This window comes from Oncorhynchus mykiss, chromosome 11 (assembly GCF_013265735.2).
Source record: "Oncorhynchus mykiss isolate Arlee chromosome 11, USDA_OmykA_1.1, whole genome shotgun sequence".
Classification (NCBI taxonomy): Eukaryota; Metazoa; Chordata; class Actinopteri; order Salmoniformes; family Salmonidae; genus Oncorhynchus; species Oncorhynchus mykiss.
The window spans coordinates 26,210,852-26,229,493 of NC_048575.1; the positions used below are offsets into that span (position 1 = coordinate 26,210,852).

At 43.6% G+C, this 18,642-nt stretch overlaps 1 protein-coding gene across 4 annotated transcripts in view; it reads left to right on the forward strand.

Annotated features, from left to right (window-relative positions):
- Window positions 1-18,642, forward strand: part of LOC110535542 (partitioning defective 3 homolog) — a 542,091-nt gene that overhangs the window by 352,007 nt on the left and 171,442 nt on the right. For 2 of the 4 annotated variants that reach the window (XM_036935238.1, XM_036935237.1), the window contains exons 16-18: window positions 4,639-4,793; window positions 9,757-9,807; window positions 16,742-16,990. In XM_036935238.1, coding sequence (XP_036791133.1) covers window positions 4,639-4,793; window positions 9,757-9,807; window positions 16,742-16,990 — 455 coding nt within the window. The remainder of the gene's footprint in view (window positions 1-4,638; window positions 4,794-9,756; window positions 9,808-16,741; window positions 16,991-18,642) is intronic. The other 2 variants (XM_036935240.1, XM_036935239.1) reach the window with 1 other exon arrangement.

Sequence of the window (18,642 nt, forward strand, 5' to 3'; positions counted from 1 at the left end):
GAACACTAGTGGATTTATATTAAGAAGCTACATGAAAACAGCATCATTGTCATCAACATTGTGCTGTATTGACCATGCAGTCTTGTGGTAGAGGAACAACAAATGCGCTCCTTGAGTGACAGGGGGCGGGGCTAGTTCTGTATGGAAATTGGCATGGAGAGCGAGAGACCGGAGAGAGATGACTCGCGTAGCTAATTAAACTATACAAATGGACGTTACACACAGCGTATCATATTTCACAAACCAAGCATTCAAGTACCGTTATAGAAGGTAAAGTAAAAGCCCAAACCAGTTCGTACATCCATACCTGTATATCGTAAAATACGGTATAACCCAGCCGTGGTTGATTTCATAGAATTACATACATTTAGAATTGGATTATAAGAGTTCCATGTTTCATTCTGTTAAGTCCATGCATTGAGTCTGCCTATATCACATGCCACGTAGAAATGCTGGAAGTTATACTCTAACCAGACAAGGGCTTTAACTTCACCCTGCCATTAACATGCCATAGGGACATTCATAGAAAGTTAGCAAGTGCCACCAGAGTAAGTGATTGAATTCTCCATTAGTCTGCGTCAGTACAAGCTAGATGTGAAGTGTAGAGGTGCTTTACATCCCCTCAGGAATATAGCACAAGGTTAACACACAAGCACGCACACACACACACACATCAAACACACCACATGCACGCACACACACGCACACACACACACACACACACACACACACACACACACATCAAACACACCACACGCACGCACACACACACACACACACAGACATACACACTCACACACCAGACACACCACATACACACACCACACACACACACACATGAGAGAAATAATGTCAAGTTTAGCTGAGCTAAGGCATAGCCCAGGGCGATGTTATTCACACACACTGTAAAATATCCTACAGAGGACTTACCATGTTAAGCTAATGTGTTTGTCAGATCTAAAATATGGGTCAACATGAATGAGAAGCTTTTAAGTTTTCCCCAGACAATGAAGCCATAATATAGGAAGTCCCCTTGTGTTTCTGATATTCTCTGTACAGCACTTCACTTGTCATAGATTCTATACACAAGATATCAGGGAGTTGCCTGTGCATGAGTTAACGTTTAAGGTTGACTAGAGAGCAGAAGACACACACACACACACATCCCCTACATACTCTGCTTCTACATGTGGCTGTGTTTATTGTGGGTGTGTGGTGTGTGCTTAGTTTGAGGACCGTGCTGTGTTTTTAAATTGTCTGGTTTGTTTGTGGCTACAGAGACTGATGTGCAATATAGATGACGTGTGGAGGGCAGGCTCGGCCAGAGCTCAGGGTCCATGTAAGCTGACAGTCACACATTGTAGTTGGGCTGCCTCCGTCCTGCCTGCTCCCAGCCTGCTGCCTGCCTCCCTCCTGCCTGCTCCCAACCTGCTGTCTGCCTCCCTCCTGCCTGCTCCCAGCCTGCTGCCTGCCTCCTAAGGTCAACAACATCCCCATCTATAGTCACAGCTCTCTGGGAGCTGGGTTAACCAACAGAGCTCAGGGAATGGACCTCCTGCTGAATGAGTTGATGTTGCTGCTGTGGCTGTGTACACACACACACACACACACACACACACACACACACACACACACACACATATATATATATATATATATATATATATATATATATATATATATATATATATATATATATATATATATATATATATATACACACACACACATACACATACAACCGTGCACACACACACAAGATAATGATGCTTCTGTGCTGTCTCCATCCCTTACTCCTAAAGGCCCAGATTGGTGGGTTTGTCCTACCAGAAGCAGAAATGTTGCTGTGTGTCACTGTAATTGACTGAAGGTGTGTCCTTAACCTTCAGTGACTGTACCCTTCTATTGTTGGTGGTGGCCTTTGATGGTTGGCAGGCATTCACTCTGGGTGTGTTAAATCAGCCCAAACAACAGACAGCCATGGCTGTGTTGGAGTGAATTAAATCTAAATTCATCATGAACACTCGTCTTTCCCTCTCCCTCAGCTACCTTTGGAACAGTTGACATTTAAGGAGGAGTTTTTCTCTTCTGTGATGGAGAGGGGAGAAAAGTGAAAGGTGATGAATAATACATTGTCCCTCTCCTCCTCTGTTCCTCCTCCTCCTCCTCCTCCTCTGTTCCTCTTCCTCCTCCTCCGCTGTTCCCGTGAAGCAGTGTGAAGTGGGAGACGTTGATGGCAGTGTGTCAGTCTGGCGGTGACACACAGAGCTTGTTATTTGTAAGTGTGTCCGGTCGGTCACTAGGCTCCCCATTGTTTAACCCCAAACAAAAGACAAAAGCTACCGCCACAGAGACCCTCTTCTCCACTGCACAGTGGAGTTACTTCATCAAGCCCTAGGGAAGGCTCTACTCTGAAGAGTGTTCTCTAAGAGAGAGAGAGAGAGGGGGAAATGGAGATGGAGATGGAGAGGGGGAAGGAGAGAGAGAGAGGGAGGGAGGGAGGGAGGGAGAGAGAGAGAGAGAGAGAGAGAGAGAGAGAGGGGGGAAATGGAGATGGAGAGATGGAGAGGGGGAAGGAGAGAGAGAGAGGGAGGGAGGGAGGGAGGGAGGGAGGGAGGGAGGGAGGGAGGGAGGGAGGGAGGGAGGGAGGGAGTCTGTGTTCATTCTGCCCCCAGGGAGAGACAGAGACTGCATTTTATGCCAAACTGCGACAGATATTCTGACATAAGAAATACATTCTTCCCCAAAATTATAAAACAATACAAAGAATTAGATAGCCTTAATGATGAAGACAAACTTGGGGACATACTTAGTTAAAAACCAAAATGCTGTGTTTTAGCAGCCACATTTGTGGCCTCCTGCCACAACCTGAGGGACAGCCAGAGACAAAGAAGTATATTGTGATTATTCATGTTCGCCTATTCTTTATCATTATTATTTTTACATGTTGTAATTGGTGTTCATATGAGTATCACTATCATTATTATTGCTTCATTACCAACAGTCTAGTATATTCCTGACTTTGACCATCGTCGCTATACTGTATGTTTACTTTGACAATGTAAGTGTTTACTTTCCATGTCAATAAAGTATACTAGAGAGAGGGAGAGAGAGAGAGAGAGAGAGAGAGAGAGAGAGAGAGAGAGAGAGAGAGAGAGAGAGAGAGAGAGAGAGAGAGAGAGAGAGAGAGAGAGAGAGAGAGAGAGAGAGAGAGAGAGAGAGAGAGAGAGAGAGAGAGAGAGAGAGAGAGAGAGAGAGAGAGAGAGAGAGAGAGAGAGAGCCACGGATGTCCCCTTTCCCCCTCTTTCTCATCATATCAGAACAACATGAGATTGAGAGAAAGGGCTCCTCCAGTCTGGAGTTGACTGAGCAGAGTTACTGTAGTGTTGTTGTGTTGCTGCGCTAATGATGATGATGTTTTCTCTGTGGAAGGTTAGAAAGTCAAGTGAACCATTGTACTGCTGTCTCCTATCCCCTGGCTGTTCTTCTCTCACATCTCACTCATTTTTCTCTTTTCAGACTCTCTGTTCTCTCTCATATAATGCGTTATCTCTCCACTTCTTTCTCCATCATTGTGACCTCTCTAGGCTGGGGTCATAGGATCAAATGTCAACAGTCCACTGCCTGGTCACTGCAAATCTCTCTTCACAACGAGCTACGATTAAACACTGTGATTAATATTGTCACAGTCTCTGTTCACTGGTTTCTCTCTGTGTGTGCGTGTGAGAGAGAGAGAGAGAGAGTTTCACTCCCGTTTATCTGTACTCATCAATGTCCATGTCTCTCCTCCCTCTATCTCTGCTCTAATTGGAACATTTTCTCAACTTAATTGCAACTTTCTCCTTGGCATGCAAATGTTGTTCTCTGGCTCGCCTAGCCTGCCCCCTTTCCTGCTCCTCTCCTCTTTCCAATTAAGATCCAGACAGAGATAGGGCCGCTCAAAGGGAGCACGCTATGGAGGGCTGGGCCCACCACTGCCCCAGACAGGGGGATATTGAGTGGTTGTGACCCCAGCAGAGCACCACCTCGCTGGGCATCACACCCACGTATCTCCCCCTGTGAACTCTGTAGAGGTGGAGGTGTCCTTGATGAGAGCAGTCACTACAGAGCACCGCGGAGCTGTGTGTGTGTGTGCGTGTGTGTGTGCGTGTGTGTGTGCGTGTGTGTGTGCGTGTGTGTGTGTGTGTGTGTGTGTGTGTGTGTGTGTGTGTGTGTGTGTGTGGATTTTTGGACACTGGCACAACTGAGGCACTTTATCAGCTGTTCTGATCAGATCTCCTCCCCATTGTTCGAGAAGCCAAGGGGAGGCATATTGTGTATGAGTGTGAATATTAATTTAGAGATTTTATCATCCAATATCATGCTTCGTCTGGCATGCTCGTAGTGTCCAGAGCCAAGTCTCTATTTTATGGCAGTAAAACCAAAGGGCTGTATATTTGTGTAGTAGTTATCCATTATCAAGTTTTAACATAATTTAATAACCATATATTGTTTTGACTTATTTAGAGCAGAGAGATGGATTGCTGTTGATGTACTGAATGTTTCTGAATGGTGATTAACTGATATCACCAACACACACTCCTTCATCTTTAGTCTCTCACTCCTGTCCTCTCCTCTCTTCCTCCATCTCTCCCCCAGCTCCCTCAGTCCGGACACAGAAGACCCAGAAGATTCCTTTCAGAGGGAGGGGTTTGGACGCCAGAGCATGTCAGAGAAACGCACCAAACAGTTTGGCGACAATGCCAATCAGCTTGAGATCATCAAGACGCGCAAGTCCAAGAGCATGGACCTAGGTAATAACTATTGTGCAAGTCCAAGAGCACGGACCTAGGTAATAACTACTGTGCAAGTCCAAGAGCACGGACCTAGGTAATAACTACTGTGCAAGTCCAAGAGCATGGACCGAGGTAATAACTACTGTGCAAGTCCAAGAGCATGGACCTAGGTAATAACTACTGTGCAAGTCCAAGAGCACGGACCTAGGTAATAACTACTGTGCAAGTCCAAGAGCACGGACCTAGGTAATAACTACTGTGCAAGTCCAAGAGCACGGACCTAGGTAATAACTACTGTGCAAGTCCAAGATCACGGACCTAGGTAATAACTACTGTGCAAGTCCAAGAGCACGGACCTAATAACTACTGTGCAAGTCCAAGAGCACGGACCTAGGTAATAACTACTGTGCAAGTCCAAGAGCATGGACCTAGGTAATAACTACTGTGCAAGTCCAAGAGCATGGACCTAGGTAATAACTACTGTGCAAGTCCAAGAGCACGGACCGAGGTAATAACTACTGTGCAAGTCCAAGAGCACGGACCGAGGTAATAACTACTGCGCAAGTCCAAGAGCATGGACCTAGGTAATAACTACTGTGCAAGTCCAAGAGCACGGTCCTAGGTACTAACTACTGTGCAAGTCCAAGAGCATGGACCGAGGTAATAACTACTGTGCAAGTCCAAGAGCACGGACATAGGTAATAACTACTGTGCAAGTCCAAGAGCACGGACCGAGGTAATAACTACTGTGCAAGTCTAAGAGCATGGACCTAGTTAATAACAATTGTACAAGTCTAAGATAATGGACCTAGGTAATAACTACTGTACAATTTGAAGTTAATGGACCTATGTAATAACTACTTTACATGTCCAAGATAATAACAACTTTACAAGTCCAAGAGTGTGGACATAGGTAATAACTTCTGTACAAGTCCAATAGCTTGGACATAGGTACTAACTACTGTACAAGTCTGAGAATGGACCTAGGTAATAACTACTGTACAAGTCTGAGAATGGACCTAGGTAATAACTACTGTACAAGTCTGAGAATGGACCTAGGTAATAACTACTGTACAAGTCTGAGAATGGACCTAGGTAATAACTACTGTACAAGTCTGAGAATGGACCTAGGTAATAACTACTGTACAAGTCTGAGAATGGACCTAGGTAATAACTACTGTACAAGTCCGAGAATGGACCTAGGTAATAACTACTGTACAAGTCTAAGAGCATGGACCTAGATAATAACTACTGCACAAGTCCAAGAGCATGGACCTAGATAATAACTATTGTACAGGTCCAAGCGCATGGCCGTAGGTAATAACTACTGTACAATTTGAAGTTAATGGACCTATGTAATAACTACTTTACATGTCCAAGATAATAACAACTTTACAAGTCCAAGAGTGTGGACATAGGTAATAACTTCTGTACAAGTCCAATAGCTTGGACATAGGTACTAACTACTGTACAAGTCTGAGAATGGACCTAGGTAATAACTGCTGTACAAGTCTGAGAATGGACCTAGGTAATAACTACTGTACAAGTCTGAGAATGGACCTAGGTAATAACTACTGTACAAGTCTGAGAATGGACCTAGGTAATAACTACTGTACAAGTCTGAGAATGGACCTAGGTAATAACTACTGTACAAGTCTGAGAATGGACCTAGGTAATAACTACTGTACAAGTCCGAGAATGGACCTAGGTAATAACTACTGTACAAGTCTAAGAGCATGGACCTAGATAATAACTACTGCACAAGTCCAAGAGCATGGACCTAGATAATAACTACTGTACAGGTCCAAGAGCATGGCCGTAGGTAATAACTACTGTACAAGTCCAAGAGCATGGACCTAAGTATTAACTACTGCACAAGTCCAAGAGCATGGACCTATGTAATACATACTTCAAAGTCCAAGATAACTTTACACGCCCAAGATAATAGACCTAGGTAATAACTACTGCACAAGTCCAAGAGCATGGACCTAAGTAATAACTACTGTACAAGTGCAATAGAATGGACCTAGATAATAACTACTGCACAAGTCCAAGAGCATGGACCTAGGTAATAACTACTGCACAAGTCCAAGAGCATGGACCTAGGTAATAACTACTGCACAAGTCCAAGAGCATGGACCTAGGTAATAACTACTGCACAAGTCCAAGAGCATGGACCTAGGTAATAACTACTGCACAAGTCCAAGATCATGGACCTAGGTAATAACTACTGCAGAAGTCCAAGAGCATGGACTTAGGTAATAACTACTGTACAAGTGCAATAGAATGGACTTAGGTAATAACTGCCGTACACTTTAAAGTGAATGGACCTATGTAATAAATACTTTACATGTCCAAGATTACGTTACACGTCCAAGATAATAGACCTAGGTAATAATTACTGTACAAGTCCAAGAGCATGGACCTAGGTAATAACTACTGTACAAGTCCAAGAGCATGGACCTAGGTAATAACTACTTTACAAGTCCAAGAGCATGGACCTAGGTAATAACTACTTTACAAGTCCAAGAGCATGGACCTAGGTAATAACTACTGTACAATTTGAAGAGCATGGACCTAGGTAATAACTACTGTAGGCACCTGGGCCCAGATTCTCAAAAATCTCTTAAGAAGAAATTTCTTCATAACTGCCATTTTATCCCTTAACTATAGACTTACTGTAAGAAGTAAGTTAAGCAAAGTTGCTATTCTTCAAAAGAGTTCTTGGTAAATTTTATTGAGCTATTTGTTATGTTTCTCCTTAAGCAAAAAGTTAAGAAGAAATTAGATTCTTGAAAATAAAGTTCTTGGAAATGTTGTTAATTCCAAGATGGTTAAACCCCTGTCTTAAACTCAGGGCAGTGAGAGAAAAAGTTCCTGAAAGCAATTAAACATGTTTAATTCACTCACAAACTTCATCTGAAAGTTTCAGTATTGATTCTTTTAAACCCAAGAACATGTTTTAGCACAGTAATTTCAGTAAGAGATATGCTAACATGAATGCTATTGCTAGCTAGATAGCTAGCTAAAACAATCAACAAGCAACAAGCATCTTAAGATTTGTAAGAAGATATTTGAGAAGTTTGTAAGAAAATCATAAAATCTTAAGGTATTATTGAGGAATTGCACTTACGAACTATCTTCTGAACTTCTTATTTTTCTTCTTAAGAAGCTTCTTAAGTTTTTCGTGATTGTGAATCTGGGCCCTGGTTGGTTAACACCAACACTCCAAACTCCTGGGTCCTCCATCAACCCCCCTTCCCCTCTTTCCTTTAACATGTGACATTGTAAACCTGTGCCCAGTGGCCCATTGTGAAACATGGGTAAATGATTTGCAGTGTGACTGTACAAAACCTTTTTTCCTAGCCCTTCGAGACTGATGGGAACAATTGTCCTGGAACATGACCATTAGGGTCAGAGTGCAGTTTTGGTGCTTTGTGAAAGATCCTGGGGATGGGAATAGACAGACAGGTGATGTGGGATGGAATGCTAGTCCTGACGAGAAACATGCTGAGGAACACTTCAAGTCACTCCCCAAAGGACCATCTGGCTCTGTACCTCGCATCATTGAGTTATCATGACAGATAGCAGACATTTTTATGTCTTTAGGTATCTAGAGTCTTGACCTGACAGGACTTTTATCCTCCAAGGACTGGCTTAGCAGTTTCCCTCAAACATTAAAAGGTAGAAAAGGTCATCACAAACCCAGAATCCTCAAACAAAGACTTAGTATAAAAATATATAATAATCCCCCTTGGACGATGGATGGGTTTCACTGACTGATTAGCTATTATACAGCAAGATCCCGATCATTGTTAAGGGCATTATGTTTTCAATATCAATGAAAGTTCAAATGATTGGAGGAAGTGTTTAGATCTGATGAGAAGTCCATAGGAAGCTAAAAACCGTAACCCGAAGCTCCTATTTCTTAGTAGCTAAAGGTCTCATCATCAAAAAGCTTTTTAATTGTGCCACTAAGTGCTGTCAGCAATTCATGTTTTTTTCTCTCTAATGTGAATTTGACGAGTGAGGAAAAAGCTAGATCACTTATCGAAAGCTTTATGCTAGCTGTTGTTGAATAGACAGTTTTACTTTGCAAATAACAGCTAATGCCTCCAAGCATCACTGGGAGCATTAAGATGGGCTTGTCAGTGATAGATTATCAAAACTCAGGAACCCATCGGGCACATCATGAGGAATCAGATGAGGCACCGGAATATGACCGGGCATAACCGCATGTCAGAAATGAGCGGAACATTCCCTCGCCTTCGGGATCTCAAGCGCTTCTCAAACCTGACAAATCACCCCTTGCGTAGTTCTTAGCATGTTTAACAAAGCTATTTCTCCACAGAAACTGTTTTCTTTGAAATATTTCGAAGTAGGGTGGTTTTCTCTCCTCCTTAATCTCGTTTCAGGAGCTCTGTGCCAAATCAGATCAGCGTCAACTGCTAACGTTTCATGACCTTCATGACCCATCTCCATAAATATGTGCTAAACACTAAGCTGCCCAGACACCTGAAGGTTTTTATTCCATTTAGATTTGGAACAAGATTGAGAGGAGGAGAAAATAAGGGGCTGAATACTGCACACCTCTCTGTGGCTGGGAGGAATATGCTAACACATTATACCCAGTCAGCCTGAATAATCCAGTGATCGACAGAACTGCATGGTGTTTTAATATCTCTCCACTTCTGATTGTTATTCCAAAAGCTCTTCAATAGTCTTTCTCTTCCTCCCTTTTCACAGTGATAATATGCATGTTGGCTGACTAGGCTAGCCTTGGAGACTGGCCACAGTAACACAAAGACTAATTCAAACCCTTTTCACACTAGTTGCTGGAACCGTATCAGAGCCAGTATGGTTCTGGTTGCCACGATAGTGTGAAAAGGGTACTAGAGATGCTCTGGAATGGTGTTCTGATTTGGAATGTGGAATGTGGGCACTAACTAACCAATCACACTTGTTTATGCCTCTTTAACAGTATCAGACGAGTTTAACCCCCACCTCACCCCCAGCACAGAAAACATGGAAGGTAAGCACTAACCACCAATCAGGGCGTATTGTTCATCACCACCGCCACTGAACCGGCTAATCGCACAGCACTTTGGAATAACAAGCTCATCTCTGATTGGCTCGTCTTTTTGAGTTGGGGTCAGATGTCAAGAGAAGGGTTTGGGAAAGGGGCGGTATTCTTATTGACCCCTTTGCCATCTTTATAAAGGGTAACTTTTGTTTTTCTCTTTGCGCTTTGTCTGATTATTCCTCGGCCAGAGAAATGGAAGGATATTTATGATGCCATTTGAGGTAATTGCAGTGAGCACAAAAAGGGTTTTCATATTTTGTAGGGAGAGAAAAAGAAAGTGGCATGGTGTTGAATAGAGGTTTGGCAGCAGTTGTCTGAAACGTTGCCACCATGCTTGTTCTGTAGTGAATATGATAGAAGAAAACATTCATTATGCTGAAAGGTGTAGGGGTAGGGTTGTGAGGAGTGAGGCAATGTAGTCCCATTTGAAACAGAGATGCTCAATGCCAGTTGGCCTCTTTAGCTGAATGGAATTAATCCATCAATGACAAGCCAGTGTGTTCTCACCTTCCATTAGAACGGGTCTAGTACAACGTGTGTACTCACCAGGCACAGAATGTGTTGAGAGCTGAACAATGCAAACAGCACTTTTACTAAACAGCAGCCAAAATCTATTCTTTCTCATACCTATTGCACATTAGTGAAATAAATACAAGTGATTCACTGAATGAGCAGGACAGGATCACAGCCTAACTACAGGTAATCTATACTGAACAAAAATATAAATGCAACATGTAAAGTATTGGTCCCATGTTTCATGAGTTGAAATAAAAGTTCACATACATTTTCCAAAAAAGCTTATTTCTCTCCAATTTTGTGCATAAAGATGTTTACATTTGTGTTAGTGAGCATTTTTCCTTTGTCAAGACAATCCATCCAACTAACATGTGTGGCATATGAAGTAGCTGATTAACCAGCATTGTCATTACACATGTGCACCTTGTGCTGGGGACAATTAAAGGCTACTCAAATGTCCAGTTTTGTCACACAACACGATGCCAGAGATGTCTCGAGTTTTGAAGAAGCTTGCAATTGGCATGCTGACTGCAGGAAAGGCCACCAGAGCTGTTGCCAGATAATTTAATGTTAATTTCTCTACCATAAGCCGCAACGTTGTTTTTGAGAATTTGGCAGTACATCCAACCGGCCTTACAACTGCAGACCATGTGTAACCATGCCAGCCCAGGACCTCTACATCCGGCTTCTTCAAAACTCATTCAGATTGTCTGGGCCTGGCTCCCCAGTGGGTGGGCCTGGCTCCCAAGTGGGTGGCCCACCCATGGCTGCGCCCCTGCCCAGTCATGTGAAATCCATAGATTAGGGCCTGGAATTGATTTCAATCGACTGATTTCCTTATATGAACTGTAACTCAGTAACATTTTTGAAACTGTTGCATGTTGCGTTTTATATTTTTGTTCAGTATATGACCCAGCTATTTTGACGTAGAGTATTGCTCTCATGTCCATAGAAATAGAACACATTCTAGTTCTGTGCTCGCGTCACCACCACCACCACCACCCCCAATGTCATGGCTACTTAGCCAAACAATGACAATGCCTCTGATTGAGATGTTGAGTCACATTAATGATAATGGGGTGACATTATGTTACATGTAGAACAGTGTGGATTGGAGGATATAGGACGTCCTCTGGTCCTCCTAATGAACCAAGGTTGTGTCCCAAATGGCACCCTATTCCCTATATAGTGTACTACTAAAAGTAGTGCACTATATAGGGAATATGGTGGCATTTGAGACATGGCCCAGGAGTTGGCAGAGACAAGGAGCCTGGTCGACCCAGGGCCGCATCTCTTCCTCAGGGATACCAGGACATGGCCCCGCCACGCCACCCTGGGACTATTTTTAGCTTAATTACCCTTTTAACGCTGCGCTTTAAACCCTCCACACACTGAATACATTAGGCATAATGGAGCCCCCGTCCTCCCTGTCCTCCCCGTCCATACAAAAATCTTTACATGCAAGGATGAAGTGGTTGTGAATAATGGTGGTGGGAGCATTGCTCCTTGGCTGCTTTCCAAATGGCACCATGCTCCCTATATAATGCACTCCTTTTGACCAGAGCCCTATAGGGCTTGGTCAAAATGTGTGCACTAAATAGGGAATTATTGTGCCATTTTGGACGCAGCCATTGTAATTATACTATGGTGCTTCTGGAGCTACTACTGTAATAATCACTAGTGATTTATTCATACAGTTTGCAATACCTCCCTTTAACGCTTAATGATCATCGCTCTTCTCCAATTAAATGTCCTCCTGGTTGCCTTTGGTTTCGTCTTATTACTGTAAGAATATATTGCACATTCATCTTGGTCACTAATATTTGCTGGTGCGTTTTGGCTTTTTTTTTGTGTGTGTGTGTCGCATATTTATGCTTCCCCCTATTTCTTCTCTGAGAGTGCGGTGAGTGTCATACCTGTTTCGGTTTGCGATAGGGAACATGTATTATTTCTTCCCCAATGAGCAGAAGACGTGGCAGCGTGGGTTGGTTGTGTGATAGGACCTGGCATATTGAGAGCTGTCAGTCAAAATGTCCCTGGAGAGGTTCTGAGAGATTCAGATGAAAACAAAGGCAAAAGCACGGACCAATCAGAGGCCTCTGTGCCATTCCCAGACAGAAACCCTACACACCGATCTAGCCTGATTCAGAATGCGAAAGGGTGATAATTCCCAGATTCTGAGAATGGCAGATGAGGGAGAGAGAAAGCGGCAGATGCCATTTGTGTTTCCATAAACTGTTGTATCCGTCCGTGGGTTTATCACCCACAATCCTATTGTGTCAAACATGCACCCGCCCAGCTTCGGTGTGTGCTCTATTCTGTTTGTCTGGATTTATGCATAAGCTTCCAAAGCCTCACATTTACATGGCATTTGGAGTATGTTGATTAAGGCACATCCTCCAGCATACGGAGAATTATGCCACGTCCTTACCGGGGGCTGCAATTTCCTGTTATTCATGTTTTTTATGTCCGTCTATCCTCCCATGTCCTTAATCTGACACAAGTGGTTCTTTTGAGAAATGAATCCAGATGATTTCCCCTTCCACCCAGGTGGTACAATAAGATGAGCAAATCTCCTTCATTGTCATATAAAATGAAGTCAGTAATCAGAGATGTGCCTTGCTTTCCTGAGGAACAACACAGTTAAATGTCTGTCCAGTTCCCCGGTGGTGCTTCACAAGGGTACCTGTAACCCTGCTGACATTTCAAACACACTGTAAAGTTCTGTTTTACTGTCTCCGTCAGCTGGAAGATGTGGATCCACTTACTGGTGATGTTGCATCATGCAATTGCTTTTCCTTTAAGCTTCAATCTGAGTGGTTAGCAGTGTAGCCCTCTGGTGAACCTACTGGTACTGTCCAAAGTAGTGCACTATATAGGGAATATGGTGCCATTTGGGACACTTCCAGGTATCTGTGTAGTTGGTAGCGTGGTCCTCGGGTGCCTGCTGGGAACAGGAGTCTTTATTAGCTGTGACAGGGTTATTATGGAGAGCTGTGTACAGGCCTCAGTTTATACATACAGTAACAGCTAACGACTGACCTCGGTACAGCCAGACGGGGGAGTAGTGACCCATGGACCAGTGGATCCAAGCAGCGCTGAGAGACAGGATACACACATCTTGTCACAGTAAGGTCAGAGGTTAGTGGCTTGGATGACCAGACCACCTGTGGTTAAGTTTCTTCCCCTAGTCTAAACAACATGGTCTAGGATTCCTCCCAAATGGCGTCCCATTCCTTATATGCTGTGAAGTGTACTAATTTTGACCTGGGCCAATCGGAAAGTAGAATAGAATTGAACTTTATTGTCCATTTTTCTTTGGCATCACCTTCCAGTAGAAAAACAAAATAGTACACTAAATATGGAATAGGTTGCCATTTGGGATGCATCCCTAGACTGGTGAGAAGAGAGTCATCCTTGATCAACAGAATTCCTTTTCCCACAGTCGTTCACTTCTGTAAGAAGCAGATTGGGATGTCACTTTGATATAGAAGCGTTTGGCACGGTTCTCGGCTAATCACAAACGTAGCCACGGCAGGTTTACTTGGCTAAAGGACCAAGTAGAGATTAGCAGCCTGGCGCTTTCAGGCAGTAGAAGACGGGCGTCTGAAGCTGCTACTGCTTGTGAAATGATGATAACAGTAGCAGGCAACACATGGGTTACTGTCCTGGGCTGGCATGTTGCCTTCTATATCGCCTGGAGTCCATTAGACTTCCTCTCCTTCTCCCGATCTCCCCACTCATATCACCTGTAATTACTTCACAACCAACCACTCTACTCCTCTCTGACTTTTCAGAGGGGGTATTCATTCCATAAGAGGGAGAAGGAAATAGATTCGTAATTGTTTTCTTTCTCTGATGGGGGTTTATTTTCTTATCCCTAATCTGTGTTTGGCTCCGTGTCTGTTCATCCACAGATCCGCTGTGAGAGCTCAGCAGCAATAGGCCACGCTCCGTTTAGGGCCCCGAAAACAAGTCAGGGGTGTTATTGATGACTGAAGGAAACGTGGGGGGGCAGAAGGCCGAAACGAGACCACATGGTAGCTACGGGCCTCCATAGGTTTGGGGGGGGGCTGACTGACTGGCTGGCTTGGTGTTTACATGAGGCGAAGCTGCATGGAACCTGGCAGCACATGCTGTGTGTGTTTTGGACCTGAGGGGTCTAAAGAGACCATGCGGGTCTGTGGGCCTCATTCCCATATGCACAGTCCTTAGAGAGTCCTCAGCTTCCACTGAACAGTGGTCAAAACCCAGACAGGGCTAATTCAATCAAAAGTTTATCAACTATCTATTAACTGTTTCCCTTTTCAAAGTTTCTTACTAACACGCTGGTAAGAAGCAGATTTAAAATCTATTCTGTTTTGTGGGAAGGTGGTTGTTATTGGTTAATACAGCACAATGAAGAATAAGTGAATGGATGGGGACAGAAAATCAAAATGTCTGCTTGTTTAACATGGCTATCTGGTGGGGCCAGAGCTCAGGGGAACTGACTGACGCCGCCTGACAAAATTAAATACCAATACCCCTAGTCTCGCTCCACTTCCATACCTTAAACAAACGCACAGCAACCATTGGAAAACAAATGATAGCTGTCTCAAGGTTTATTCCAGAGGTAGATAAGAGGTTGCTGTCCAACACTCAATCTGCTATCCATCTACAGATCTGGCGTCTTACAAGCATACCTATCAGTACATCTAGTGTTAATGTCAACAGTTTTCTAAGTGGTGGTTATACCTGACAGGAACAGCAAACAAAATAATGTTTTCATATTGTGCCATACATACAGTACAATCTCCTTTTAGAGTTACTGACAACAGACGCCCGTCTTTGGCAATTGTTGTTTATTTATCATTTGCATGTTAATTACATGCATTTTGCATGAACGGGATCCATTATAAGGCATATTTCAATGAAATGAGTTGTCACGGGGCCACCCGTTTTGTGCCATCAGTAAATTTGTTCTGTACACTGTGAAGTCATACTTCTCTCACATCTTCTTCTTTCTTTGTGGTGTGTGGTGTGGGTGAGGGTGAGGGTGAGGTAGGCTACTTGTCTTGACAGGAGTTTGTAAAGATTTCATACATGTGTATCTCTACTAGATCTAACAGGTGGCTGGTGTTGGCAACAGTTTGGGAAATCTCTGTGTTGTAAAAGCCCCACCTGGCTATAGCTTGCATTCTCTCTATACATGAGCAATCCCATTTTGGGTGTGGTGTGTGACCCTGCGTTCATATTCTGTTATCCACCATCTGCACAACTTTAATCTTCTCGTTTTGAAGTGAGGCTGTTTGTGTCCTTTAAAAGCCTCGTTGCGAAGGGCTTTTAAAGAAAAAGAAAACGGATTAGACGCATGAAAGGCCATCCCGTGGAAGGTTCAGAGTAGTGACATCGAGGAGGCCACGGCAGTAGGAAGTGAATGGGCTGTGTTTAGTCTACAATACTTCTGATTATCCTACTTTTCTAACGCGTTCTCCCTCCTCCCCTCTAACTCTGCATCCCATCCTGACTTCCACCCCTATCTTTCCCCTGTTCTGCTCTAGATCAGAGTGATGTTATGTTGATCTAGTTTCTGTTCTGTTAACCATGGCTGCTCACTCTTGCCTACAGTACTGTACACACTTTAGTATATAGACATTTGGAAGCTCGCTGGGTTTTGAAAATGTAGTCCGTTTACACGCACGCATTTCAGGCACATTACACAGTCTGAGAAACTTTTTCAAACATTGTTGAAATGAGAATGAGGGTTTACTCTGTTTTCTCTTTGTCTTGCTCCTACAAAGATAGATAGATATGCCCTCATAATGTTTCACACACTCCAATTCATCATTTATTTTCCAGATGAATTCCCACAGACTATAGCCCGTCCTTCTTCTCCTATAGTGAATTACACGCCAAGTGGAGGGTTTTACATCATCTCATTTTCTTTCGGTCTTTGGAAACTAGGAAAACCTAAATGATTTATAGCAATCAGAGTTCAGCATAGAATATAACGTTTCAGGACACATTTTCAGGGTATGAATATCACACGTCATAAAATCTTTGTCTATTTCCTATATAGTGCACCACTTTTGACCAAAGACGTAGGGTATTAATAGGGTGCCATTTAGGACACTGCCAAACTCAATTGTTCTTGGACCTGTGTTCGGACTACTCCTTTATCAGACTCTTCGACAGGAGAAGCAGTAGGACCCTCCCTGGGCCTCAAGAAGTCCTATAAGGACTATATGGCACCCAATTAATACCCTACGGCTTTGGTCAAAAGTGGTGCACTATATAGGAAATAGACAAAGATTTTATGATGCATAGGAAGGCTTTATGAATGCTACATATCACCACTCTAAGTCAAGTGTTACCACTTCTCCTTCAGGCTCTTCGACAGGAGAAACAATTGGTCCCTCTCTGGGCCTGAAGAAGTCCAGCTCCCTGGAGAGCCTCCAGACTGCCGTTGCTGAGGTTACACTCAACGGGGAAATTAACCTCCACAGGCCACGCCCACGAATCATCAGGGGGCGGGGCTGCAACGAGAGCTTCCGGGCAGCCATTGACAAATCGTACGACAAGCCAGGAGTAATCGTTACTGCTATGGAAGAGTGTGACCTGAAGGGAATGGAGACATGTGAGTGTTAAGTTTTCAGACTGCAAGACCTCGGTTTTATAAAGCATAACTAATTTTGTGTATAGTTTATAGACCTCTGGTTTTATAAAGCATAACTCATTTTATGTGTAGTTTATAGACCTTGGTTTTATAAAGCATAACTCATTTTATGTGTAGTTTATAGACCTTGGTTCCATTAATTTTATTTTTTTATTTCACCTTTATTTAACCAGGTAGGCTAGTTGAGAACAAGTTCTCATTTGCAACTGCGACCTGGCCAAGATAAGGCATAGCAGTGTGAACAGACAACACAGAGTTACACATGGAGTAAACAATTAACAAGTCAATAACACAGTAGAAAAAAGGGGAGTCTATATATACATTGTGTGCAAAAGGCATGAGAAGGTAGGCAAATAATTACAATTATGCAGATTAACACTGGCGTGATAAATGATCAGATGGTTATGTAAAGGTAGAGATAGAGATATTGGTGTGCAAAAGAGCAGAAAAATAAATAAATAAAAACAGTATGGTGATGAGGTAGGTGAAAATGGGTGGGCTATTTACCAATAGACTATGTACAGCTGCAGCGATCGGTTAGCTGCTCAGATAGCAGATGTTTGAAGTTGGTGAGGGAGATAAAAGTCTCCAACTTCAGCGATTTTTGCAATTCGTTCCAATCACAGGCAGCAGAGAACTGGAACGAAAGGCGGCCAAATGAGGTGTTGGCTTTAGGGATGATCAGTGAGATACACCTGCTGGAGCGCGTGCTACGGATGGGTGTTGCCATCGTAACCAGTGAACTGAGATAAGGCGGAGCTTTACCTAGCATGGACTTGTAGATGACCTGGAGCCAGTGGGTCTGGCGACGAATATGTAGCGAGGGCCAGCCGACTAGAGCATACAAGTCGCAGTGGTGGGTGGTATAAGGTGCTTTAGTGACAAAACGGATGGCACTGTGATAAACTGCATCCAGTTTGCTGAGTAGAGTGTTGGAAGCAATTTTGTAGATGACATCGCCGAAGTCGAGGATCGGTAGGATAGTCAGTTTTACTAGGGTAAGTTTGGCGGCGTGAGTGAAGGAGGCTTTGTTGCGGAATAGAAAGCCGACTCTTGATTTGATTTTCGATTGGAGATGTTTGATATGGGTCTGGAAGGAGAGTTTAGAGTCTAGCCAGACACCTAGGTACTTATAGATGTCCACATATTCAAGGTCGGAACCATCCAGGGTGGTGATGCTGGTCAGGCGTGCGGGTGCAGGCAGCGAACGGTTGAAAAGCATGCATTTGGTTTTACTAGCGTTTAAGAGCAGTTGGAGGCCACGGAAGGAGTGCTGTATGGCATTGAAGCTCGTTTGGAGGTTAGATAGCACAGTGTCCAAGGACGGGCCGGAAATATATAGAATGGTGTCGTCTGCGTAGAGGTGGATCAGGGAATCGCCCGCAGCATGAGAAACATCATTGATATATACAGAGAAAAGAGTCGGCCCGAGAATTGAACCCTGTGGCACCCCCATAGAGACTGCCAGAGGACCGGACAGCATGCCCTCCGATTTGACACACTGAACTCTGTCTGCAAAGTAATTGGTGAACCAGGCAAGGCAGTCATCCGAAAAACCGAGGCTACTGAGTCTGCCGATAAGAATACGGTGATTGACAGAGTCGAAAGCCTTG